A 26933-nucleotide genomic window follows, 5' to 3' on the forward strand; every position below is an offset into this window, starting at 1 on the left:
TTTTTAAGGCACCAAAACAGGAAGTGACAGAAAATTGAATATGAGGCCGAAGAATCATATAATTTTAAATTTGTTCACTATTGTGTCTAATTTTCTAGCGGAAGTATTTATAGAGTTTTCACAGCCACTTAAAGTTATGGTCATAGAAGAGATAAGATGAGAAGAAAATTGTGAGAAATAAAGGAGATTTTTAAGTTTAGTGTCCGAGAAAGAAGAGAAAAGGTGGAGAAAGAAGGTGGTGGGATGTATAAAATGTCTCTTTTATTCTAAATGTAAAAAAAAAATTGAAAAAGTTGTTGGCAAATAAAATTAATTGACTTGTTGTAATCAAGATGCTATAGGAATAAAATATAACCACTCAAAACAACATCGAGAACTCATTTTAAAACAATAAAGCTCACTGGAGCTTTCCTTCTTGCTCTCTACCTCTCACCGTGGTTGTTATTGTTACAATTGATGATTATAACTCGTACAACCCCTAGCCTTTTATAAGTAACTTTCTACTCATTATAGCTCAATTCTTAATATTGAAGTAATTTGCTGGCCAGGGATAATTTTGAAGGCACCTCATAATACCATGACAATTTCTCTTGTATCCATCTAATGTGGAAGAGTTTCATACTCTTTATGTTTAATATGTCATGATTTCTTCTATAATAAAATTTAAAATTTGCACTTTAGTCCTTTATACTCTAAATAATGAATTGAAGGGGTTCCTTCCTATTTTAAGAGGGTACTTAAGCAACGCCCTTATCATATTAACTATTAACTGTGTCATCTAATTAAAGAGATATCCAAGTTTAGCTTCTAACATCCTACAACTTGGGTTCATATGATTTAGCATTTTCTTCAACTTCAAGAATAAATCGGCTTTGAGTGGCTTTGTGAAAATATCTGCAATTTGATCTTGTGAAGTGCAATATTTCACCAAAATTTCTTTATCCCTGATTAATTCAAAGAAGTAGTGGTGTTTGATGGCAATGTGTTTGTTTCGCCCATGGAAACACTAGACTTTTTGTTAATGCAATCGTTGATTTGTTGTTGTAGAATACCTTCGCAGGACCATCTTGTTGAAGTTGCAACTCACTCATTAATATTTTGTGCAACCAAACTGCTTGAGTAGCACAATATTTTGCTGCTATGTACTTTGTCTCTGCTATTGACACATCTACTTGTTGTTTCATAGAGGACCAAGAAAACACATATGAACCAATATGTAAAACATAAGTCGAAGTGCTTTATTGAATTTCAGTTTCATCTAATCAATCACTGTTTGTAGGTCCAATCAACTCTGGCTTGCTAGAACTTGAATAAAAGATGCATTCATCAATTGTACCTTTCACATACCTCAAAATTCGCTTTGCAGCTTGTCAATGTGCATGATTGTATCGCTGAATTCACGAATTTTCTTTAGAGCCTAACTCCACCAACTATATCAGATCTTGTTGCTGTCAAGTACCCGAGGATTTCCACTAACCTAAAATTACTTCAATTGACAAGATCACCACCAATTTCTCTTTCTAATTTCAATTTTTCTGCCATTGGTGTCAGTATCGGTTTGCAGAACTTCACCTTAAACTTCTTTAGAATATCTGCTGCATATCATCTCTTCTATGAAATAAAAATTCCCTCACTTTTCTGCTTCACTTCAATGCCTATAAAACAAGACAGTATGCCCTCATTTTTCATTTCAAATTGTGTTGACATTTTTCTACTCACATTTATGATTGTTGCTGGGGAAGATAAGATCATCCAAATAGACATATACAACATGCTCTTATGGACTTCTGTGAAAACTGTTTTTGATATCAAGCTTTGGTGCTTGCTTCAAACCATATAGTGTTTTTTTCAACTTGTTGGCCTTATCTCTCTCTTATTGTTGTAGATAACTTGGTGGTTGCTCTTCATAAACTTCTTCTTCAATTGCACCATTCAAGAAAACAAACTTGAGATTTAGGGACGGTCTCATTCTTTGGCAAAATGAGTCATCGCCCCCGCCCCCATATCCCCACAGTTAAAAGATTTCGCTCCATACATTCTCATCCTAGTTGGTCGTCTTTTAAAAGTCTTTATTGAAAGCTCTCTGACATTGATGAAAGAAAAGTCAAGTGCAAAGGATCACGTGATATCTCACAAAGCACTTTTAACAAGGAAACAAGTGCATCGTTGTCACCACCAGCGTTTCCTTTTTCTCTCACTAAAGGACTAGATCGTTGCTACTGATGCTACCAACCAAATGACATTGTACACTTAGTAGCATTTTGCCTTGGCAAAGGACACAGTGCATTTAATGCAGCTGAAGAAGACCGTTTGATCCAACGGCTAGTACTCAAGAGGCTCTACACGCTCCAACGACTCTCAACAAACCCTTGAAGCTCTTGCACTATAAAAGGAGGACTTGACGATTTTCATAAGTAAGAAACGGAGCTACAACTTATATCCAAGTCGAAAAACTTCTTCAAGCAATCAGAAGAGAAAAGTCCTCATCGGCTGAGATAAAACCTTAAGAGTCAAATCCTTGTATTCATATATCTCCAGATCAAGAACACAAAGTATACCCCGGAGTCAAATCCTCAAACACTTTGTAGTTCCCGAACTTTGTAATTTCTACTATCCTTCTTGTGAGAAGAGAACCTTGTAGAGTCAAACGATCTTGAAAAAGATCTTAGGAGAAGTCTTGAAAAAATACTTGTTGAGGGAGGAGTCCTGTCAAATACTTGTTATGAGAAGTCCTGTAGAATACTTGTTAGGAGGAGTCTTGTCGAATACTTGTTGGGAGAAGTTCTGTCGAATACTTGTTTGGAGAAGTCATGTCTAATACTTGGTGTAGGAGAAGTCTTTAATACTTGTTAGGGGAAATTTTGGTTAAGCCAAGGACTGGATATAGCCCCATCATTTGTGGGTGAACCAAGATATATTGTTGTGTGTTTATCGTCTAATCTTTTATTTTTTATATCCGTTGCACCAAACGATTGCAAAAATATTTTCATAAACTTATAATCGTTTGTAAAGCTCAGGTTTTATCATAACACAATTCAAAACCCCTTTCTTATGTTACTTTTTCCGACATCAAAAGGGATAGGAGACTCACATGAAAAAACGAAGAAGACCGGGAAAAAGCAACTTCGAGCCTGAACGACCACCGTAGAACAATCAAACCACTGTCGGGAAACTCAGAAGTTTTAAGAGAGAGCAAAGAAGAAGAAATCTGTATGCAAAAGATCTTCCCCTTTTTATAGACCCAAAATGGCGGGGGGGGGGGGCAAACAGGCACCATTAATGCCATTAAAGGCATTAAATACGCCCCACACGAGGAAAGTGAAGCGACATGTCTTACTAGAGCTCGTCACGTCAATAGCAACGAGAGAACGTGTAACCATACGCGCGCACTGACTACCCTTCTAGGAACACGAAACACCATATCCAACCGCTACGAGCCACGTGGCCTCTGACTTGAAGGCGTATTGAAGACGCTTGCTGTTCCCAACCACCTGCGTCTTTTCCCTACTTGCTCACGCCTTTTCACCTCCAACACAGGTCATCCAGCCAAAATGGGGAAGGCAAGGCCCAACCGTGCAGTCGCTCCATTGTACACGCTAGCCAAACATCCCAATCCTAACTCACGCTCCACGCAACCGTCCAAAGCTAGAGGACTATTGTTATGGGAAACCACAAAGTCAACTATCACCAAAGACGATCGGCGCACTCTCGTAGCTCAAGCTCTACAATCCTTGTGGACCAGAGCTAAGGAACTACTTGTTCTAGGAGACACAGTGCCAAGGGTCACCCAAGACCACCATGAAATAAAATCACGATATCAAGAAGAACAATAAACGGTTGTCGAGAAAAGTGAAATAGTATCAATTAATTATTATTATGCATGTACAACTTCAAATCATTCTTGAGATTTGACCTGCTCAAGTTGTTGGATCATGTTCATGTGTTATTATCGTTCCATTACGACAACAATGGACAGAGGTGTTGTGACGACTAATTGTGTTGGACATAGTAAACATTGGAGAGAGGTTGAAGTGGTGTTTGTGTTGAACAAACAAGGTGATGCCAAAAGTCAAAGGTGGTGTTCATGGTGGATAGAGATTAGATACAGTTGATGGTGTGTGGACACAATAGAGGTTTATAGTAATGATGAATGTGGTTGGCATGGTAATGATCTTACTTAAGGTAGGAAATATACGGGAGCTGGAGATTTAGAACGAGAACAATTTGAATTTTTTCATGAATTAGTGAAATTCAAAACACTTCCTTACGCCCTGAGTTAGACATCCTGAAACGAACATATGCAGATGACACATATGAGTTAGACTCCTATATCATCTTAGAATTTGGGTTAGACCCAACACTAACCCTAAGGTGAAGGTTGTCTTACCCTTTATAAATACTTATTTGGTCATAAGACAAAACAATGTGTAACTTCTCATGTACAAATGGCCCTACTTCAGCCAATCTATCAATTAAAAAGTTAAAAATAATAATAACAATCATGTAGTCGGCATTATACATCATATTGAATGGACATACGAGACATAAGAAACATCAGATGCTATATTATAATTACAATTACAATTATGAACAAAATGAAATACCCTTGGTCTTTCAAACTAAACCCCAATGGCTTAAGTTCAATACATGGCAGAACACTTAGTAAACGTCAAGAATCAAGAATACTAGCTTTAATGTCGACCAATTACAAAATTAAAGATCCATGGCCTGAATATAGAAGGGACTATGAATTGCAAGGCCTTCTACACTGGCTTCACAAAATTCTACTTGAAAACAATAGTACATTACAGCATATTCCTATGCAAAAGGATTTCCCCCAATCGAAGCAATTGGTTCCTGTGTCTGGATGTTCCTGCAAATATGCAACTCAAATAAAAAACAGATACATAGAACTACATGTCTTTCACCTACATTCAGAGAGAGAACAAATAGGGGGCAGAAGAAGCCAAAATATTATAGCACTCATGCACACCAGTTCAATTATAGATGAAACCATTGAGCAGCCAACTTTCTCTCTCATGGGTATATTTAGTTAATAGAATAACAGTTAGTTATTTAGTTGGATTAAGGAATAAGGCATGTTGTGTATAAATAGGAAAGGGGTTGAGAAAGGTGGTTCCGAGTTTTGTTGTAATCAGATCTAGTGAGGAGAGTGCTGGTCTCTCGAATATCAGTAATTTCTTGCATCTACATTAATGTGATTCAGTTACCTTAACTGTCACCCCACTACTGCAAAACTTGGAAAGACTACCCACAAATCAATATAGAATCCTATCACTTTCCTTTCAAGATTACCAAGGATCCATAGTATAAACTGTTTCATAGCCAAGAATAATCTATGAAAGGTGGAAGAATGCAAAAATTCATGTGAACCTATGAGAAGGGTTTAGATAGATAGTGTAAGGGTTATATTTTCTGATGAAGAAAAGTAACATTAGAAATGCCAAACAATAATCATTTAATGGCCACGGTCATAGCTGTTAGTGCCTGTTACAAATGCCAAATACTTCCAACATTAGTAAAAATAATAAGATGCATAAGAAATACACCAGTCAATAGATTTCTATGGATTACAACATCACACGTCCCAAAAAAAAGGGTGAATAAAAGGCAGAGACAAAAAAAAGGCCATATATGCAACTTACTGTAATTGCGAACTTGGTGTTTGCACAGCCATGAATGACAAACCACCTAAATAATTGAATCAAAATAAAATAAGATGTCATAAAGGAATCAGTGCTGACACACATTTGAATTGAGAACATTTGCTACAGTGAGGCTGTAACCACATAAGAGATTATTCAAATAGCAAACAAAATGAAAGTCAGGAAATAAATCTAGATTGCAATTTTTTTAATTGATGTTTCAATATTAAGTACCAATTTTTTGAGGATTACCTTCTCCGGCAGTGGAAATATATGGGGCCACTGTATTTTGAGGGAGCCAAGGTTCAGCTATACCACCATGAAAGGTGGCAGGCAACAGAGTATCTGGCAGAGCAGCTTGCAAAGAGCTCATATCAAGGAACTGCAATTGAAACACCATACGTGTTACATGCGTTAGGAAACTGTAGATCAACTTACTATCATACTGTCTCCCATATCCCAGGATTAACATTGTTAAATTTGTATCTTTTCAGCTAGCAGAAATACCTGAGTACTGAAATCCAATCTTTTAAATTGTTGGAGCTATATAAGGTTTCAAAAGTTTATAGTGGGAACATTAAATTTACAATACTAGAAAGTCTGTGTTACCAAGGCAGAATAGAAATGCTGGCAATCACTCACTACGGACCTTGATGTGTGTGATGAGATGAATTATCAACAGAAAGCAAATCTTGGGAAATACCATGTATCATTAGGAACTAACAAGGGCAATATGCAAATACTACATGTTGAGATATATGTTATTATAGTATTTCCCTATTTCTGTAAATAGATCTTCCATTGATAATTAGGATCTAAATCACATGGACTCAACTATATTTCAGCCAACCACTTGCACCATGTATACTGTTGTGAAGTCTCCTAGTCTCCTTCATCATCAAGGTCATCCAAGTTTGAAAAATGATACATCATCCTTCAGTTAGAGTCTTTACAGTATGACTAGTGTCAACTCAGGGGAAAAAGAAAGTTAGAGCCTCATTTCCAAGTCGTATTAACAATCGAACTTCGTGTTCTATTGATGTCGTTCACTCTGATATTTGGGGTCCTAGCAGTGTTCCTTCTGTCTTAGGATATAGGTCTTATGTTACCTATATTGACGACTTTTCAAGGTATATCTAAGAATTTGGGCTAGGCCTAACTCTACCCCCAAAAACTAGATTAGAGGTGAGGGTTGCTCCACCCTTTACAAACAATTAGTTCGTCATGTCTCTAGTCATTGTGGGACTTCTCAACACACCCCTCCACGCCTAGGGCTAGACAATTGAAGTGTGGAATTGGCAGGAAAGAACATTTGCAGGTGGCACATATATGGGTAGTCTCCAATAAACAGATCCAGGATAGACACTGATACCATCTTAGAATTTGGGTTAAGCCTAACTCTAACCCAAAAGCTAGCTTAAAGGTGAGGATTGCTCTACCCTTAGCCACTTGTTCAATGAAAGATCCTTAAACGTTATTTAGTAGGTTCCAAATTCTTTTATTTAGAAATCACACTCAATTTGGGAAAACAATCCGCATCTTGAGAAGTGACGATCCGAAAGAATAATTTCTTATTATTTTAAGTCATCCATGATCACCATGGAATTTTAAAACTGTCTAGTTGTCCTTGTTAAAATCTGGAAAATCTCCAAAGTTAAGTCATCTATAATGCATATTTGTTTGTTGTAGTATATGCCATACTTTGAATGTTTTACTGGATTATCTTCTTTGTGGAAGAATCATATGCTGAGATGATCAACATGCTGATAAGAACTAGACGTTCTGAAGGCCACACCACTTTGTTAGAAGATGGGCTAGCACTAGAAAATAGCATCAAGTTCAGAAGCCCAAAGTCATTCGCTCGAAGGCTATTCGCTCGAAGACAACTTTACAGGTTCTCAAAGCGCCAGCCCAAGCAAGAAAGGACAATTTTGTGGGCTGCTTTTCAGAGTTGACAGAGGTCAAAACCTGTTGTGTTAGAAGATGCTGAGTGCTCAAGCAAGCAGTCCAAGTTCTAACGAGTTACAACATGTTGATGGTCACTTAAAGCGACTAGTCCAAGGCTATTCGCTCGAAGACAACTTTACAGGTTCTCAATGCGACCAGCCGAAGCAAGAAAGGACAATTTTGGGGGCTGCTTTTCAGAGTTGACACTTGACAGAGGTCAAAACCTGTTGTGCCAATTGCCCCCCCCCCCCCAGAATCTAAAACCTGAGTCATGCATTAAATGCTAACAGGACATGCATTTAATGTTTCTCTCTAACGTAAACAAGCTGAGAGAATGGAGATTAAAAACAACTATCTTGATCTCTCGTGGGTATTTAAGAAGAGAATGAAAAAATGAAGAGCAAAAAGACAGTTGAATAATTTACTGCACGTTCTGCTAGAACGTGAAAAGCTCTCAACATTCAAGTTGAACATTCTTTCAATTATTGCTAAGTTTCCAACATTTATTTTCTATCATTTGATAGGAAACTTGTAAAACTTTCTCAAGCTAAAGCTTATTATCAATCCTCATTTATTGAGATAGTTTAGAACTTGTAGAAGTTGGCATCTACAAAACATGGTTGGTGAGATAGCAATGTGTTGTTAATTGCGGATGGCGGGTCATGGTGGAGAGCTGAAATCCCGCCGCCATGCATGACAAATAATGGCGGAATATTGCAGCTATATGGCGGGATATCAGCCATGGCGGAAAGCCAAAAAACCGCCATGAGAAACTGCAATGGCGGCACCATGGCAGATATTTGATAATAGCATGAAGAGACTATTGTGTAAGCCTGAAGAGGCAGTCTTGTACTTGGTGAAAGGTTAGTGGAAAATCCCTAAAATGTGTTAGGGGTTTGGATAAACCAGGATAAACATTTTGTGTGATCTTCTATCCCTTTATTTCTTTCATATTATGTTGATTTAATATAAAGGGGAACTGAATTAAGTTTTGAAGTTTATATTTTAATTCAAACTCTGATTAGAACTTCAATAGTTTTTATAAAAGATCACTTTTGTTTTAAAGAAATTATTTCCGCATCAGAACTTCTAAGATTGCACTCAAGTGTTGAACCTTATTAGTATGTGGTATATCATCAGAACGTGCTGTCACCACATTCTATTCTTTAGCATCATAAGAACCACTTATGTTTGTCCCAAAGATAAGCTTGAAGATATCTTCAGTAAATCCTTAACGGCTTTGATGATATCATACACATATTCCAAGCTAGATAATGTGATTTACATGCCCAAGCTTGAAAGGTAGTTTTGAGATATATTTATTATAGTGTTTCCCCATTTTTTTGCAAATAGATCTTGATGGTTTAAGGGTATCTCCTTTGGAATCTCATTGCCATAGTTTTCCACATTTAGTTGATTTTACAATCCTTAATCTCTAGGGATAGACTAAGAATCCCAATATATATCCTTAAGAAAAATATTATTTCTTTCCTATTTTACCCTTTAAAGTAATTTTGTCTCTCCTTACTTATTCTTCTCATAAAGGCATTTTCAGAAAAAATTAATTGACGCTCAATTGAAATTCTAAGTGGACAAGTATATAGAAACAGCTTTTTCTCTCTCTAAGTGGACAGTTAAAAAGAAACAGCAAAGTAATAACAAGAAAATTAAAAGAAGGGTGTCACAGGCCACGACATACCATATTGTTGTGATCTGCATCAGAATCAAAGGGATAGTCAAATGGATTAGTTGATTTACGATTGATACCTAGATTATCGCTCTGAAATACAACCCGAAATTAATACCTGAAAATTTAAAAACAAGGACAGGCAAAAAAACTAGAGCACACAGACCATTATACAAGGTATGGGTGAAAGATGTCGAGCCACTTACATGTGATGGGATGACATGATTATCTAATCCATCAATAGGAGCAATTCCTTGCATTCCATCGTTATTTGGTACCTGGTTCTTTTATAGAGGATGAAGAAGGAAAAAAGGAGCTAGTGAGTTTCTTTCAAGATCATACAGACTATCATGGTAATACAACATACTTACACCAACCTCAGAAGCCCTTAAACCCAAAATTTGATTATCAGCAGAAGGGAAATTGTGCAATTTTAATTCTTGACTAACTGAATCCACATGAAGATGGGTACCAGAATCTTCAAATGCATTCCATGGCTGTACAGTCACAAAATACAAACCATATTTAAGTTTCAATTTATTCTGTAATATGTATTCAATTTCGAAGGGGAACGAAAGCATAGGAATGATCCATTTCTTGTGGAAAATAGCATATCACAAATCAACAATCCCAAAAGTTCAACTCAAGCTATTGTTGGGTGAAAACAAATGAATAGTTACATCTAACAAAGCACAAGACCTATCTTTCTTGGACTTACTTGAGTGTTTGTTGCCATAACAGAAACTTGTTCTCCTTGCCCAAAACCATCGTGCCATATATTAGAATTAACAGAAGAAGGTGCACTGACACTAGGAATTTCAAAAGATGGCCATTGCATATTCGCATGTAAGGTTGAAAATGGATCAAATCTATCCTGCAAAGGTGCACTTGGAGGTACAGCAGCTGGAATTTCCATTTGTGCAGTAGATGATGTGCACTGAGGCATATCAAATGTTGCCCACCCTTCATTTTTAGGGACAGGTAACTCCAGTGATTTTTCATCTGAGGTTGCAGTATGTGGCTGATGAGGAAGATCCACAAATAAGTCAATCGATGTGAGTTGGGATGTTTGTGTAGGTTGATTCCCATTAAAAGATGGAGCTTCTGACATATCAGATAATTGAAACAAATGCTCCAGTGGAGCTTGAGATGGTGCTGCTGGTAGCTGAAAAAGATCAACAGGTGAAGCTGATGCCGGAGGTGCCTTGGAAAGATCCAAGCTAACAGATCTTGTAGGACCAGATGGCCGTGGAATACCCAACGCTTTATCTTGAAGGGATGCTGAAGATTGGACAGGTTCTGAAAAAAAATCAACTATACCACCAGAACTGTAAGATCTTAAGGATGAAAAGTTGCTGTCTGTTGGTTGCAGTGATGTAGTTCTCTGGGGAAGATTGAAAAATAATATCATGAATTAGAAGAAATCAGAGAAATGCATCGTCAAAGATATGCAACAAGCACTTGGAATGTAAGTTCCACAATTATTCTAAGTGAACAATATCCACAGTTTGAATCATAATAATAAAAATAAAAATAAATAAAAAATTAGTCAAACTACGTCCATCCTTAGTTATTTTAGATAGATAAATTTTGAATGCTTGGACATTGCACAAGGAAGGCTACATCTGAATTTTAATAGATCTGTTCTGGATAGATTTGACAATCATACACAGTAAGGTGCAATAAACATCAATCTAGAAACCAATTATTAAAGAGAAACAGAGACTCAATTTTTGCCCTTTCACGAGGTTCTACTTTTACTGAGGACAGGGGTAACTCTTCCCATTGCTTCCCTGACAACTTGATCTCACTATCTTTAGAAAATACAATGCCTCATTATATACTTTTATCTTTCCCTTAATGTCATTCCTAGATTTGACCATTCTTAGCCCTTGCTCTAATAATGATTACTTTCTTTGCATTATGTAACTTTCAATAATTTTCATTCCATACCAGAAACAACATGCAGACAATATATTATTCAAGTCCTACAGGAAAATTTATTATTATGTGAACAATATTCCAATTCTCTGAAAAATATGGTACACCAAAAATGAAAATAATTTTTACATGCCTAATATCTCATTTTGGTTCAAATGGTACCAGAAAAGTAGAATGGAAACATGAATAGATCGTGTTCTGCATCTTAATAACTCCCATAATGTTGATACAACACATTACTAGTGGAAAAAGGAATATTTTTAAGCAAGCATACATATATATTGATAAACTATAGAAGAAAGAGAAGGGAAAAAATTTAAAAACACCTGTGGACGTTGAATTCCATCTGCATCTCTCTTGACACTGGCATTAGTTTCCAGAGTTGTATTTCTTGCTTGCGACCATACATCTTCACTTGAGCTGGAACCAGAGCGTGGATAGGATGGACGGCTAAACGCAATGTCCTTATGAAACTTAGGAGACTGAACATCTGATTTCATTTGCTCACCCACAGAAAAGTCAGAAATTCTGGGACCAGATCCCTCATTTGCAAATCTGTCATATGCAGGAGCATGATCACTAAAGCGGCCAGGACTATAGATAATGCCAGACATCTTTCCTTCATAACGAACTTTATCTGAACCAGGCTTCCTGGTTAGGGAAGCTGCTTGTTTCCCATAACGCCGATCCTCATATTGATGATCATACGGAGGACTTTGAGAATATGAATGATAAGAGCTGGCACGCCTAATCTCATCTTCATGAATTCCAGGGCTCTACAGTCAATTGCAAATATAAAATGATTAGCATTTAAAAAGGATTGAAATGAACATGGGTTATGAGGGTACTGTGGTACATTTAATTATGTCTAGCTGATCTTTTACAATTAGTATGGTATAAATGAAAAACAGAAAATACAATGCTAAGACATACTAAGCATAAAAATATGTTTCAGAGAAATAAATCAATATCCAAGAATATATTGCCTGCGCATCTCTTGGAGGCTTATCAGTAGACTTTGCTCCAGCATATCTTCTATCAACGTATACATTCCTGATAAACTCCCTTATCTTATCAATGTTACTGCAAAAGCATAACATTATGATATCACATAATGACATGTACAAATTTATATGTGAACATCATGTTCATTAAATAACAGCAAGCCACATAATTGTACCTGCTATTTGGCAACCGCTGTCTTTGGAAGTCCCAATTAATCAAATATATTTCCCTTGCGCGCTTAAAACAACAGAGACACAGATAAATATCAATTCAACAAGAAGGAAATTAAGATAGAAAATTCACCCTTAACAAGAAAGGTAGCTACAAAGTCAAAAATTGCACCTGGTTACCCCCATTTTGAAGAGCATCAACTTCTTGTGAAGTGAACTTTGCCATCGATACAGACTTCACACGATGTGTAAACTCACGACTGCATGACATAGAAATTAGCATAGACCGTTACCAAATGTAACTACTACCTAGGGACTATCATTATGCAATGAGCATAAAACATCACCAAAAAATATAATTGGTAGAAGATAGAGCATAAATTTTAGTTCCAAAAAACACAAACAAGGCTCATAATTATTACTCTAAGTTGAACTTATGCAAATATGGAATTTATTTAAACATAACAATCAAATACTTCCTCATAAAAGCATTAATTATTAGGCGGTTGCTAGTAACAAGCCCAAATTTCGAAGATAAATAAAAGGAGAAATAAGGATAGAGCCCATTAGTTAAATATAGTCTAACCACAAATATCCTCCACGGGATGTAATCCTCTCTGAGCCGGGAACATCCATATCATGATTCGGCTAGTTCTAATGATCCAATTAGTTAAATATGTTATTATTCCAGAATTTTTCTATTCAATAGGACACAACCCTTTTTCTTTATTTTTTAGTTTAACCACAAATATCCTCCACGAGATGCAATCCTGTCGAAGCCTGGAACATCCATATGTGGGGCTAGCATTCACAAAAGAGTTTTTTTCCATACACAAGAGTCAAACCAATGACCTTACATAAGAAAAATCATGCAAATACTACCTCAACCAACCACCTATTGTTAAGCTTAATATAGTTCGTACAGGGATGGAGTCATGCGTGGAAAACAATAAGGGAGGTTTTGAAACACTAATGAAATAGTTGAAAGACATTCGATATTAGGCAGGGAGGGGCTGAGAAATGCTCCAAAATATTGGAAGACTCTTGCAAGGATGTTACAGGTAAACCTATCAGGAGGAGAGGAAATCGGAATATGGTACTTGAGATGAAGGATTTGGGGATGTGGGCAGCCCAAGCAGTGGTTCAAGATCAAAATTCATATCTGAATCAGGGGATGAGCAATGGAGGGACTTGAAAATTGAATCCCTCTATTTGATGGAGGACATACAAATAGGTGGTAAACAAGAGAGGTACTTCAATTTGAAGGGTGTAACTGAAGGGGAGAGGATTTAGGATGTGATGGTAGCAATGGAGGGAAAAGCAGTATCATGGTTCCAATAGGGGGAGTTCAACAGTAAGAACCCGACATAGGAAAGGTTCAAAATTGCAAGGATAGAACAATTTCAGCCTTCTATGGTTCATAACCCATACAAGTTCCGGTTGGGACTGAAACAGAACATCTGTTGAAGAACACTATGAGCAGTTTGAGTTGTATGTTGGGCCCCTGTGTGCTTGATAGGGAGCGACCCATCTGATTTTGGATCAAGAGCAGTTATGGCAGTTACTAATTAGTTGTGTTAGTCATTAAAAACACTAATACAGTTTTTAGGACAGTTTATTGTTGTTAGGAAGTTATAAATAGAGAAGGTATCAGCGTATTTGAATAATTCAAGAAATTCTACAACTGGCTCTTGAACTTCCAGAGTTGTATAATTATTCTTAGGGCTGAGCATCGGTCAGTTTGTTCAGATTCATGCTTAAAAGCCAAATCCGACAATAGTATAATTAGGACCGCATCCGTCTGACAGAGATTTCAGTTTGAACGGGTGCGGGTTAGGCGGGTCAGGCGGGTGGGTTTCAACGGGTAACACTTCATTAAAGAAAAATATTGACCAAAGAAAAAAGTAAAGAGAAGAACCCTAACAATGGAAAAAAGGTTTATACCATGTCATGAACCAACTATTAGGAGAAGCCACATGAATGGTTTCATATTATATTGCTCATAATCATAACACAACAATTAGTAGTATGTGGTAATAAACCCTTTACATGCTATGAAAATAAACTCATACATGAGTTATTTTCAAAATATGTATATACATGCGTGTGGACTTTCCTTTGGTATTCGATTTATTTTGAGGGCGCGGTAACCAATAGTAATTAATAGCTAATATTTAGTCACGTATCTCATTTTATTTGATTGGATTATAAGTACAAAAATAGTTGGCTATATTTATATGTCAAGTGTGCTAATGGCCACAATTTACTAAAGGCTACCGGTTCCTTCACAAAAAAGAATGGCATATAATTATAGCTGCTGGAAATGCCTGGTTCGTGAATAGAATCTCATCTTGTTACAATTCTTCAACTCACCAATTTGTATCAGGTATGAATAGGTGATAAATGCATCAATCAATGTGATTTTTTTAACATCAACATGAACCGAACGATTCAAATTTCTGATCATTTCTGTAACATCAATCAATTTTTAATTTTTTCTTTTTGCTTATCTTTCACCATTTCTGATCATGTAAATTGAAAATTTAAATAAGCACCATATTTTTTCTATTGCTCAGTGTTTCATTCTTCTAAAATGGGGGATTCACACACCCTATATCCACTATTAAGTATTAAGTTTACATTCTTCTTAAACAGAGGCTTTACAACATCGCTCCCACACTCCATGAGAACCTTATTTGACTAATATAGTTACTACATTTTAATTTTATCCTATGACATAAGACTTGAAGGTTTTTTTTGTGAGCTATGGTTAGTTGCTTTGTCAACTACTAGTTTAAAATTATTATACTCAGCACTATATATCATATATATGATATCTTGCAAGCTATTTTCCATTGTGTTTTTTAGGCTTAGAATTTGGTAGTATTACATTTCAAAATAAGAAATTCACAATTTGATAACCTTGGCATACTCAGTACATGACTACACGCTCAAACTCAAATGTGACATATTTTAACAGAAATTTTTATACAGAATCTACGTTTCTTCCTATTGAAATCCTAACACAGTTAAACTCGTTTCGAAATTCAGAAATGACAAGCCAAGCCATCAAAAAGGAGAACGAAGCAAGAGTTAATAAAGAGAAAAGGAACTCACTGTATTCCACTGCATGTCGTGCAAATGAAGGTCCAAAAATTTGTGCATACATATTGTGGTCCCTGTACAAATAGTAGCATCTCAATTAATAGGGAATCATCTTATAAGAGAGATCAAACTTTCATAACTTCTTTTGGTAATAAAAGTAGACAACCTTGCCTAGGATGCCTACAAAAAGAATTTGACATGAACAATTTTATTTGTTTTCTTGTAATCACTTTTTTGCAAAAGCTAATTATTAAGCCAAGTTTGTCTAAATCATTGCAATTCCGGGGATTCGCCGCAAGGATGGTGAAGTCAAAAAAATTAAAATATTTCAATGTCAACAACATCCTGAAACATCTTCTTTAGTTCTCAGCAACTATCCCCAACTTCAGCGAGGTTTAAGACTATAAGCTTCGAATTTAATCACATAACACAGGAACCCAAAACAGAAAGGAAAACCAAAACGCAATTTCATCAAACAAAAGAAGAAGTAGAAACATAACAAGAAAATGAGATGAATTTACCAAATTATCACAGTTGATACATCTTCGATTTGGCGGAAGCTTCATGAGACCCCTTATAATTTTCTCATTCTTCTCTTCTTCCTTCCTGCTTCCCATTTCCGACCCCAATTCACAAACAAGGAAACCCTAGAACTGCAACTGAAATCGGAACAATTTTCCCAGGAAAAAATTCAAAAATAAATAATCACAGATATTTGATTTTCAGCACGGGAAGTTCCACCACCGAAAATCGAGAAACGGTGGTGGCTTCGGCCGATCTAGGGTTTTAAGGGGTTCACGGATTGGTTAGAGCTAGAAGATGAAGAATGCAGAAACGTTTTTCACAGAAATGGACGAAGCAGTGAACAAGAGAATAGAAATAAAAGAAACTTATTTTTTTTGTTGAGTGGGAAAAAATAAACAACGAAACTACAGAACTAAGTTATTTATTTTTGAAACAGACAGAACTAACAAAATAAAGGAAACGTTTGCCGTGGTATAAGATTTTGGCTTAATCCTCAAATTAGTCCATATTTTTGTCTCACCGTCTGAATTAGGTTCTTGGTCAGAAAAATTTATGGAATAAGTCCTCTATTTTGTAAAACGTCTGGAGCAAGTCCACACCGGAGGCTGGAGCTCCGGTGAGTGATGATATGGCTTGCTGACTGTATTAATGAGGCTTACGTGGATTTTAAAAATAAATAGAAAATATTACTTATTAATTAAAAATAAATAAAAAATAAGTATTAATTACAACAACTTTTTTGACAGTAATTACAACAACTTGATTTTAAAAAAAAAAGAGTAAAATACACTCACCCCACTCAAGATTTGTGAGAATAACACTTAGCTCCATTCTTATCCAAAATATGCACTCCACCCCAATAATAATCTCACAATTACACTTAACTCAATTCTTCTCTAAATTCTACACTCCACCCCACCCCCTTTAACATCATCTAAAAGATGCTAACGGAATATTCTTTTAACTCAAAATTAATTAATTTAAATATAAATACATTACATTATCTTCCAACTAAATAATAAATATACTTTTTTTTTTTAAAAAAAAAGTAGCACGAGATAATCATTTCTCATTCAAGTAAACAAATCCTTGTTATTTGGAGGGCAGATGATTTACAATAAAGCATGTTCTGGCCTTCTTGGTGTAATTCCAAATTCATAGAACTAGAACATTTCTTAAACGAGAACAACTTATGTTTTACTTCTTCCGGATCTGAGTTACGTAGCTTCCAACTAAGTTTGAAATCATCCTCTTCAAGGCAACAACATTTTCCATCACAAATTTAGCAAAACTTAACTCAATGTCAGAACCATCAAAACTCAAAAACTTTACCACTAAGTTTACGAAAAAAATTTGTCAATAAGTTTACTAAACTTTCAAAATATAATTGTGTTATGACGATATGTGATTATCTTAGTTATTAGGTTGTATGAGCACTTAAGCACATGGCATTTTAAGTTCTAAAATATAAGTTGTTTAAGGTTATACACAGGTATTAAGAACTCATCATTTGATAAATATTTTGACTGAAATACTCCATATTTAAATTTGAGTTATATTAGAGAGAGAAATATTTTGACCATAATAAACATGAAGTTTAATTATTATTTTTTATTTGGAGGTATTTAAAATATTTTATAAATATTTAGAATATTTACAAAATTATAGTACAATTATTATTTGGTTAGAGGATAAAGTAATTTATTTATCATTTATATTTTAATTAATTAATTTGAGTTAAAGGAATATTCCGTTAGCATCTTTTGGATGGGGTTAAAGGGGTGGGGTGGAGTGAAGATTTCAGAGAAGAATTGAGCTAAGTGTAATTATGAGATTATTATTGGGGTGGAGTGTATATTTTGGATAAGAATTGAGTTAAGTGTTATTCTCACAAACTTTGAGGGGGGTGAGTGTATTTTAAAAACAAACAAAAACCCACTGGAAATTCATTGAAGCTACTGGAAATTCACACACTAGTATCCATACAAAATGCAACTACTGAAAATTCACACACCCACCCAAGTCTCAACAATATAGAATCCATACAATATCAATATAGAACTCACAATCAAAGATTAATCCACACCCACCCACGTCTCATCATAATTAGAAATTTTAATGCTTTAAGAACTCAACCGAACTGGAAACTACATCAAGCCACTACTGGGATAGTACTTGGCAAACAAGGACGACCAGCAACACCAATTGAAGAGGGATTTCAACCCAGAAACCCCAAATCCCCTTTCAACCTAGAAACCCAAAATCCAAAACCCTAACCCAAAAACCCCAAACCTAAATTTCTGGTTCATCTTCAATCTGAGAGAGGAAAAGGAATGGCTTCGGAGGTCCCTGGTGTTGGTGTAAGGCCGAAGAAACCATGGAAGAAGAAACTCAGATCCAAACCCTCTTCTCCTTCTCCTTCTCAGATCCAAACCCTCTTCTCCTTCTCCAAACTCAGATCCAAAACACGGAAGAAGAAACTCAGATCCAAACCCTCTTCTCCCTCGCAAATCTCTTTCTATGTTCCTCTCTCACCCTCTTGTCCTTCTCTCTTCTCCTTGGGTTGTTTCTTTATTTCTTTTCCCCTTTCTGGTCTTGGATTGAGGTTGGGGTTTCGGTTGGTGGTGGGGTTGAGGTTAAGGGTGAGGAGTGGGAAATTGGGTTTCGGTTGGGGTGAGGATTGGAGGTTCGGTTGAGGGTGGGCTTGTATGGTGGGAGAGGGAGGAAGATGAGAAGATGGAGAGAGTATCTTTTCATAAAAGAATTGATGAAGATGGTAAAAGATGATGAATTGATGATGAAGATCCTAGAGAAAGTTTATTTTTCTGAAAAGGTTTTCAGTGATTTTTATTTTTTAATTAATAAGTTTAATTTTAATTAATTAATTTGGGGTAATTTGTGTTTTTATTTTTATTTTTTAAATCCACGTAAGCCCCATTAATACAATCAGCAAGCCACATCATCACTCGCCGGAGCTTCGAACTCCGGCGAGGACTTGCTCCAGACGTTTTATAAAATAGAGGACTTATTTCACAAATTTTTCCGATCAGGAATCTAGTTCAGACGGTGAGACAAAGACAGGGACTAATTTGAGAATTAAGCCTAAGATTTTTTACAAAATTTAAATTTGACAAAAAATATTGATTGTTCACGGATTAATATGATTTAATTTGAGTTTTATATTATTTTTTTGGTACATTTGAGTATTATCCACACAACAACAATAATAATGTAAAAAAAACAGAAATTGGACCAAATGGTTGCATTAATTTAGTGCAAGGTGAGTAAGTTAGTGCATCAATTTTTTCTCATAATTTTTATAGGATAATAGTTCTTTTTCACAGTTAGTAGTTTTCTTTTTCAGTCGTTAGTTTTTTGATGTACCAAAAAAAAATATAACAAACTAAAAACTGTCAATTAATCAGATTTTAAGTATGTGGTATAAATAATAAATAAATAATAAATAATCTATACTAAAAGAAGATTTTTTTTTTTTAAAGATTTTGTCACATGGCACCCCGACATCGTTTTGAAAATAAATAATTTCAAATATAAAAAAATCTTAAAAATAATTAAATGAGACAACAAATAATAATATAATCTATTTAATTTCCCTAAAAAAAGACAATATGATTCTTTTTTTAGAAAATGAAATCTATCGTATCTTATCAATAAAATTCTTATTATGATTTTTTAATCCTTATTTCCTCTTTTAATTTAATTATAAAAAAATGATTTTTTTAAATAAATCAAACATTAAAGTACATCACAAATTCGAAAAATATAATAAAAAAATAATTGGAATCCTTTTTTAAATCATTAATTAATACATTTATTATTACTAATTATTATTCATAATTATTTTTATTAAACTAAATCTTGGATTTTTCAATTTACAGAATAAAAAATAATTGGAGTCGTTTATTTTTCATAGTGGTTATTTAACCCAAACTTTCTCATGTGTCATTTAGATGAACATGATTTTGTATCAAACTAAACTTCTCATCTCTTTAATTATAGTAATTTAAGATAAAATCTTTTAAATTGACCATGAGTTTTGAATTTTTTTTATTATGATGCTATAAATTGTGTACATATAATTTAATTATAGTAATTTAAGACAAATTTTTTATAGATTGACCACGATAGCAATTTTTTATAAGAGTGCTATAAATTGTGTCAAGCACAGAAGTGTGCAATACACACTGTGGGGAAGAAAAAAAACGGGTCATACCATAAGAGGGAGAAGAGATTTAAGTGTTTATCTTCTTATCACCAAAGGTTTGTTCCTTATATACCTTCATCTTGACAATTGAGATTTTTTTTTTCTAATGCACAATGTTCTACATCTTTTTTTTTTTTCATCAATCTTCTTCTGGAACATCATCAAAGCTGAAATTGTTCAAGTGTTCCATGATTTCTATGCACAGGGCAAATTGGTGAGAGGCTTGAACGCTGCATTCATTGCTCTGATTCCCAAATCCAATCACCCGGCTTCTGCCTCCGATTACCAACCCATCAGCTTAATTGGGAGTGTGTATAAACTGATAGCCAAAGTTCTAACAGGGAGATTACAAAAGGTTATGCCTTACCTTTTATCCGAAACACAGTTTACGTTCACCAAGGGGCGACAAATTGTCGATTGCATCATGATAGCAAATGAGGTGGTAGATGCTATGAATAAATCTGAGAGTGGTGGGATCCTGCTGAAATTGGATTTTGCAAAAGCTTATGACAACGTAGACTGGAACTTTTTGCTTGGCACAATGTCGGAAATGGGCTTTGGTCAGAGATGGATCACTTGGATACATGGATGTATTTCGACAGGTTCTCTTGCATTCCTTGTCAACGGATCGCCTACTAATTTTTTCGCCATTGAAAAAGGTCTTAGACAAGGTGACCCGCTATCACCACTACTCTTTAACATTTGTGCAAATGTCTTGTCATGTATGCTTCAGCTATTACTCTCGGAAGAAGTATGTTGTGGCTATAAATTGGGGGAAAGGATTGTTCTGAATCACTTACAATTTGCGGACGATACTCTTATATTTTGTGAACCTGATCCGGGGCAACTAAGTAGAATCAACGACACTCTCGAGGCATTCCTTTGGGCATCGGGCCTCAAAGTGAATTTCAGCAAGTCGCATTTGTACGGTTGCAAGGTGGATTCAAAGAGGGTTAGTGAAATGGCTGATTCAATAGATGTAAGTGTGGGGGAGCTTCCCTTCGGGTACCTCAGTGTCCCCCTCGGAGGCAACCCAAGGAGGATACAAGCTTGGAAACCCCTCATTGAAAAGATGCGTCTGAAACTAATCCCTTGGAGATCCAAGTTCCTATCGTTAATTGGTCGATTAGTGGTTCTCAAGGCGGTCTTGTCTGCTGTACCAATTTACTACATGGAAATTTTCAAGGCTCCGACTGGAGTGGTGGGTCAATTCGAAAGCTGATGCGATCATTTCTATGGGGTAATTTAGATGGGCAGCGCAAGATAAGCTGTATGCTTCCTCTAGTTATTACAGGTAGTATATGTCTAAAATCACCTCCAAGTATTACTACTTTTCCTCCAAAAGGTATATGCACGTTGTCTTCATTTTTCAACATCATTAAATCTCGAATTGTAACATCTAGAGGTTCAAAACAAAACTTTTTCAACATTGGAGCTCCATCGCATATAATAAGACTTGTTTCAAGTATAAGCTTTGCTCGTAGACTTCCCTAATTTATATTACATGTTGATGTCTCTAGTAAATAGCATGTGCAATGCACGAGTTTGATTATTTTATTTACTTTTAAAAATTTAATGTTTTTTTTTGTATATCGGAAAGATAAATGACACCCTCTAGGGATTGATTCATGGATCTCTGTAACATCCTGACTTGACGACTGGCCTCACGGTAACAACACGAGTCTTTTCAGCGCGCTTTGTCCTCACTCGCGCGCTTCCCGGGAAAACTTCCCAGGAGGTCACCCATCATAATATTGCTCCAAGGCTTACACACTTAACCATGGAGTTCTTATGAGTTGGGCTCCCGAAAAGAAGTTGCAACTTGTTGTTATGGGTAGTACAATCAAATCATATATGTCTTCCTCAACTGTATAGTTCATCCCTACACAGTCTCGGAATACCTCTTGTTCGGGTGTGGTGCGTCCCTCCACATAGAAGGCGATCAATCCTCGCCCTTCTCAGCTCAGGGCGTCACAGGCCCACCAACTTCCGCTTGGTTCGTCCTCGAACCACACCGTACTGAGAGAGGTCGGCTCTGATACCAATTGTAACATCCTGACTTGACGACTGGCCTCACGGTAACAACACGAGTCTTTTCAGCGCGCTTTGTCCTCACTCGCGCGCTTCCTGGGAAAACTTCCCAGGAGGTCACCCATCATAATATTGCTCTAAGGCAAGCACACTTAACCATGGAGTTCTTATGAGTTGGGCTCCCGAAAAGAAGTTGCAACTTGTTGTTATGGGTAGTACAATCAAATCATATATGCCTTCCTCAGCTGTATAGTCCATCCCTACACAGTCTCAGAATACCTCTTGTTCGGGTGTGGTGCATCCCTCCACAAAGAAGGCAATCAATCCTCGCCCTTCTCAGCTCAGGGCGTCACAGGCCAAATGTAACGCCCCAATTTCTCAACTGAGGAATCACATTAGTAACCTGACAAGTCTAAGGACTATTTAGCAATCCTAAGAAAACACGATAATAATTTTTTTTCTTTTCAAAGCAACTAAACACAGTTTAATACAAAACATAGTCTTAATTAAACAATCCGTTCCCGACATATAATAATAGTGTCTTACAATAGCATAAGCAAGTTTCCAAAAATAAGTACGCACACTTAAACAGTGGCGAAAACAGGGTTTTAGTAACAGAGTTTTCAGATAACAAAGAAGACTCAAGCATAAACTACTAAGAGGAAAACTATACACCTTCTTCCATCCTTGCTCCGCCGGTTACTATCTCTCCTCCATCTCACCATGGCTAAGCATCGCCAGAAGGCTCTTCATCGCCTAATAGCGTTAAGTGCCCAAATAACAAGTAGCAAATAGAAAGGGTTAACTCCATGCAATTACCACGTATAAAAGAGAAAACATGTTATTCAAGTTTAATTACATAACATGATAATTAAACTAACGACTTATATCAAGTTAAATGACAATTCATTGAACAACATAACATCAAAACCAAACATCAATATCATCGAACGTTAGTGTCCTATAATGCGACTATATGCTACTACCAATATGGATCGATCAGTATCGTCTCTCAAGACGGGACAATCACGCGGGACCACACCCACCTCATTGCCACTTAGCGTCACTATGGACGGGACAATCGCGTGGGACCACACCCACCTCATCGCCACTTTAGAACATCTCGAAAGATGTGACAATCCCGTGGGACCACACTCACCTCATTGCCACTTTATAACGCCTCGAAAGACGGGATAATCACGTGTGACCACACCCACCTCATTGCCACTTTATAACACCTCGAAAGACGGGACAATCACGCGGGACCACACCCACCTCATTGCCACTTTCCCTATATGCCAAGTCAGTCAACGACAATTTCCAAACCAATAATCAACTCAGAATAACCACATGTTATTCATAATTTCAACAATAATCAATGGCCAAAGCCCCAGAAAACGGAGACGCATGCGTCTATTGTTTAACAACGACCTTAGCCTCATAAAATATTTGGCACAAGTCTCAGAAAGCATTCCAAATAAGCAAGTATACAACATAGCAAACATACCAATATTTCAATTAATTGTCAATCAAATTAAACACCTTCATCTCAAACGCATGCAGTGCGATAAAAGCATGCAAGACTCAAAGATACTCTATACTGAGTTACCCTTACCTTTGCCACTTTCTTTCCTAAGTTGCGACTTCGATCCAATCACGTCATCGCTCCTCGTACCGGCTAGCTTTCCTTCCATTCTTTAGCTCCGACACGAACGCACTATCGCACTTCGTATCCTTAGAAAATTAATTGCTTTAAAAAATGCTAAGCTTTAACCTAGCTTCCGCTTCAAAACTCAAGAATCTCCGCAAAAACTAACTCACTCACAATTAGTGTTATTTTTTCAGTAATGTATAAGAACAAAATGCTGTGTGTGTATTGCTCAGAATCCTCTCTTGAGTGTCTATGTTAATATCTTGCATTGCCATTGCTTCCGTTTATATAGCCTCCACGAATCAGATATTTAAGAATGAAACAAATCAAAGGTGGCAATAAGCATGAGGTGTAAAGGAGAAACATGCAATGGACATGAGGTGTGAATCATGCAGAGGCATAACGTGGTGGAAGAAGCAGTAGAGAATGTAATAGAAGGAATAAAATAGTGAAGCATGTAGTAATCTGATGATCATTTGCCTTTCTTCATGTCAAAGTCATTCAAGGGAGAGAGTTTGTGAGCTGCTTGATGATTTCATACGTGTAAGAGAAAGGATGGTGGAGATGTTGTGTTGTCAAGAGAATGGCCAATGACTCAGCACTTGACTTGTAAGTGTCATGCTTAAGAAAAGTTGAGAACTTGGTTCTCTGGCACGTAGCGCTTAGGAAAAAAAATTAAAGATTGAAAAGAACTCAAGTTATATAATATACTCGTATTAAGGGTCAATGTATGTAATGAAATAATTTTGGTAGTGTAGGATTTAACTCATAGAGTTATAGAAAAATATTAGGAAGATGAATCATTATACTAAAAATTATTAGGGACTCTATGATATAATTCAAGATCACTTTGAGCAAGTTTAAGTAATAAAAAAACAGAGCGTTAACAAAATATATACACTCACACATTTTCTAAGTCATTCTCGTGATTTATATATTTTTGTTTCTTTCTTTCTTGTACATATATATATTTTTCTTACAAGTCACTTACGTGACTATTTCTTTCTTCCAATTTTTTTATTATCTTTTTAATTTTTTCTTCATGTACTTTTTATTTATTTCATATAATAATAATAATAATAATTGTAACAACGACGACACAATCATTTTTGACCAAATCAAACATACATCCTCATAAGGACGTAAGAGAAATCAAATTCTCGCTCTAACGCAAGTTGGGATTCGGTGATCTTCTTACAACGAAGCGTTGCTTCCAAACTTTTCAGGAAAGCGAACAAATCTAACGATGTCGTTCCGAAACACATCAACTTAAGTTTAATAGCGCTTATCATCTTTAAACCGATAAATAACTAGTTAATAATTGTATAAATTATCCGGGTCTTACATTACTACCCCCAAAAAGAAAGTTTCGTCCTCGAAACTTAAGCCTCAACGAAGAGTTCCGGATACGTTCTTCAATCCTTATTGGCGTCACTTCAAAAGACAGGTTGTTTCTAAGCTGAATATCGTCTTCCTTGACAATATGAGAGGGATCTGGGATGTACTTCCTCAATTGTGACACGTGTAGCACCATGAATCTTGGATAGAAAAGATGGCAACGCAATACGATAAGCTACGTTACCGACTCACTCGATGATCTGGTACGGTCCAATGAACTTCGGTGTCAGCTTCCTTCACTTCATCGCTCTTCCCACTCCGGTACTTGGTGTCACGCGAAGAAACACATGGTCTCCCGCCTCAAACTCTAACTCTCTCCGTCGTGTGTCGGCATAACTCTTTTGCCTACTCTGTGACGGCCTCATCTTCGCTTGTATTTGTTTCACCTTCTCGGTTGTTTTTTGCACCAATTCAGGGCCAACAAGAAGGTGTTCGCCATCTTGGGACAAACATAAAGGAGTTCTACATCTTTCTCCGTACAAAGCCTCATAAGGTGTCATTCCAATGCTGGAATGAAAACTATTGTTGTAAGTAAACTCGAAAAAGGAAACAGCTCATCCCAGCTCTCTTGACTATCTAAAACACAAGCTCTCACCAGGTCTTCCAATGATTGTATCATTCTTTCTGTCCGCCCATCCGTTTGAGGGTGATAAGCAGAACTCAACCTCAATTTCGTGCCCAGAGCCTCGTGCAATGCCTTCCAGAAATGCGAAGTAAATTTCGGATCTCTGTCAGAAACAATGCTCGAAGGTACCCCATGAAGTCGTACAATCTCAGCAACATACACCTTTTCAAGGTTCTCCACATTATATGTTGTCTTTACTGGTATGAAATATGCTGATTTCGTCAAACGATCTACAATGACACAGATGGAATCAAATCTCTTCCTCGTAGTTGGTAATGCTATCAAAAACTAATAGAGATACTGTCTCATTTCCACTCCGGCACATCAGGTGATTGTAACATACCCGCAAGTTTTGGTGTTCCACTTTCGCCTTTTGACACGTCAGACATGCCGCCACAAATTCCACTACATTCTTTTCATGCCTGACCATCATAAATTCAACTTAAGATCTTGGTACATCTTAGTTGCTCCGGGATGAATACTTAAACGACTCTTGTGACCCTCATTGAGAATCAACTTCCTCAACTCTTCGTCATGTGGCACACATATCCTTCCCTTGCAGCGTAAGATGTCATTAGCTCCTATTTCGAAATCTGGTGCTTTCCCAAAGACAATCATACTTCGTTTCTCGACCAACTCTTCATCCAACAGGTTCTTTTGCTTGATCTCATTCAACAAATCACTGGTTATTGTCACCATACCAAAACTTAGTCTTCCAGGCGTCACCTTTACGCTTTAACTGAAATAGCAAGAAGTCTCAATCATTTCCATCTCCTTAATCACTAAGGACGACACATGAATCGTCTGGCGACTTAAGGCATCTGCCACCACATTTGCTTTTCCGGGATGGCATAGTAGAGTAAAATCATAGTCTGTGATGAAATCCATCCAACGTCTTTGTCTCATATTAAGATCTTTCTGATCGAACAGGTACTTCAAACTCTTATGATCAATGGA

The 26933-nt window shown here is 36.4% G+C and overlaps 1 protein-coding gene and 1 long non-coding RNA gene across 5 annotated transcripts; both read right to left on the bottom strand.

Moving 5' to 3' along the window:
* Positions 1–4545: 4545 nt before the first annotated feature.
* On the bottom strand, positions 4546–16436 carry LOC130737868 (probable ADP-ribosylation factor GTPase-activating protein AGD14). Of its 4 annotated transcripts, none has more exons than XM_057589727.1 (13): positions 16043–16436; positions 15534–15595; positions 12589–12676; positions 12422–12483; positions 12228–12324; positions 11568–12017; positions 10019–10684; positions 9678–9797; positions 9507–9578; positions 9313–9393; positions 5919–6048; positions 5667–5712; positions 4546–4873 (listed from the first exon to the last, which is right to left on the bottom strand). In XM_057589727.1, exons 1-13 carry the CDS (start codon positions 16136–16138, stop codon positions 4819–4821), a joined length of 2025 nt encoding a protein of 674 aa, XP_057445710.1. In that variant the 5' UTR covers positions 16139–16436; the 3' UTR covers positions 4546–4818. The 4 variants fall into 4 exon arrangements, with proteins under 4 accessions (XP_057445710.1, XP_057445708.1, XP_057445709.1 ...); XM_057589725.1 differs by having other exon boundaries at positions 9507–9584; XM_057589726.1 differs by having other exon boundaries at positions 9672–9797.
* A 6372-nt stretch (positions 16437–22808) lies between these two features.
* Positions 22809–24662, bottom strand: LOC130737869 (uncharacterized). The gene is made up of 2 exons (XR_009019006.1): positions 23918–24662; positions 22809–23058 (listed from the first exon to the last, which is right to left on the bottom strand). It is a non-coding gene; the product is annotated as an uncharacterized LOC130737869 (long non-coding RNA).
* Positions 24663–26933: the final 2271 nt, after the last annotated feature.

This window comes from Lotus japonicus, chromosome 2 (assembly GCF_012489685.1).
Source record: "Lotus japonicus ecotype B-129 chromosome 2, LjGifu_v1.2".
In the NCBI taxonomy this organism is placed as follows: Eukaryota; Viridiplantae; Streptophyta; class Magnoliopsida; order Fabales; family Fabaceae; genus Lotus; species Lotus japonicus.

Coding starts and splice junctions, on each gene's coding strand:
- LOC130737868 (XM_057589724.1), bottom strand. CDS start 16,138: ATGGGAAGCAGGAAGGAAGAAGAGAAGAATGAGAAAATTATAAGGGGT. Junction 15,596..16,042: donor GTATCAACTGTGATAATTTG/GTAAATTCATCT, acceptor CTATTTGTACAG/GGACCACAATATGTATGCAC. Junction 4,874..5,666: donor ACACCAAGTTCGCAATTACA/GTAAGTTGCATA, acceptor GCATATTTGCAG/GAACATCCAGACACAGGAAC.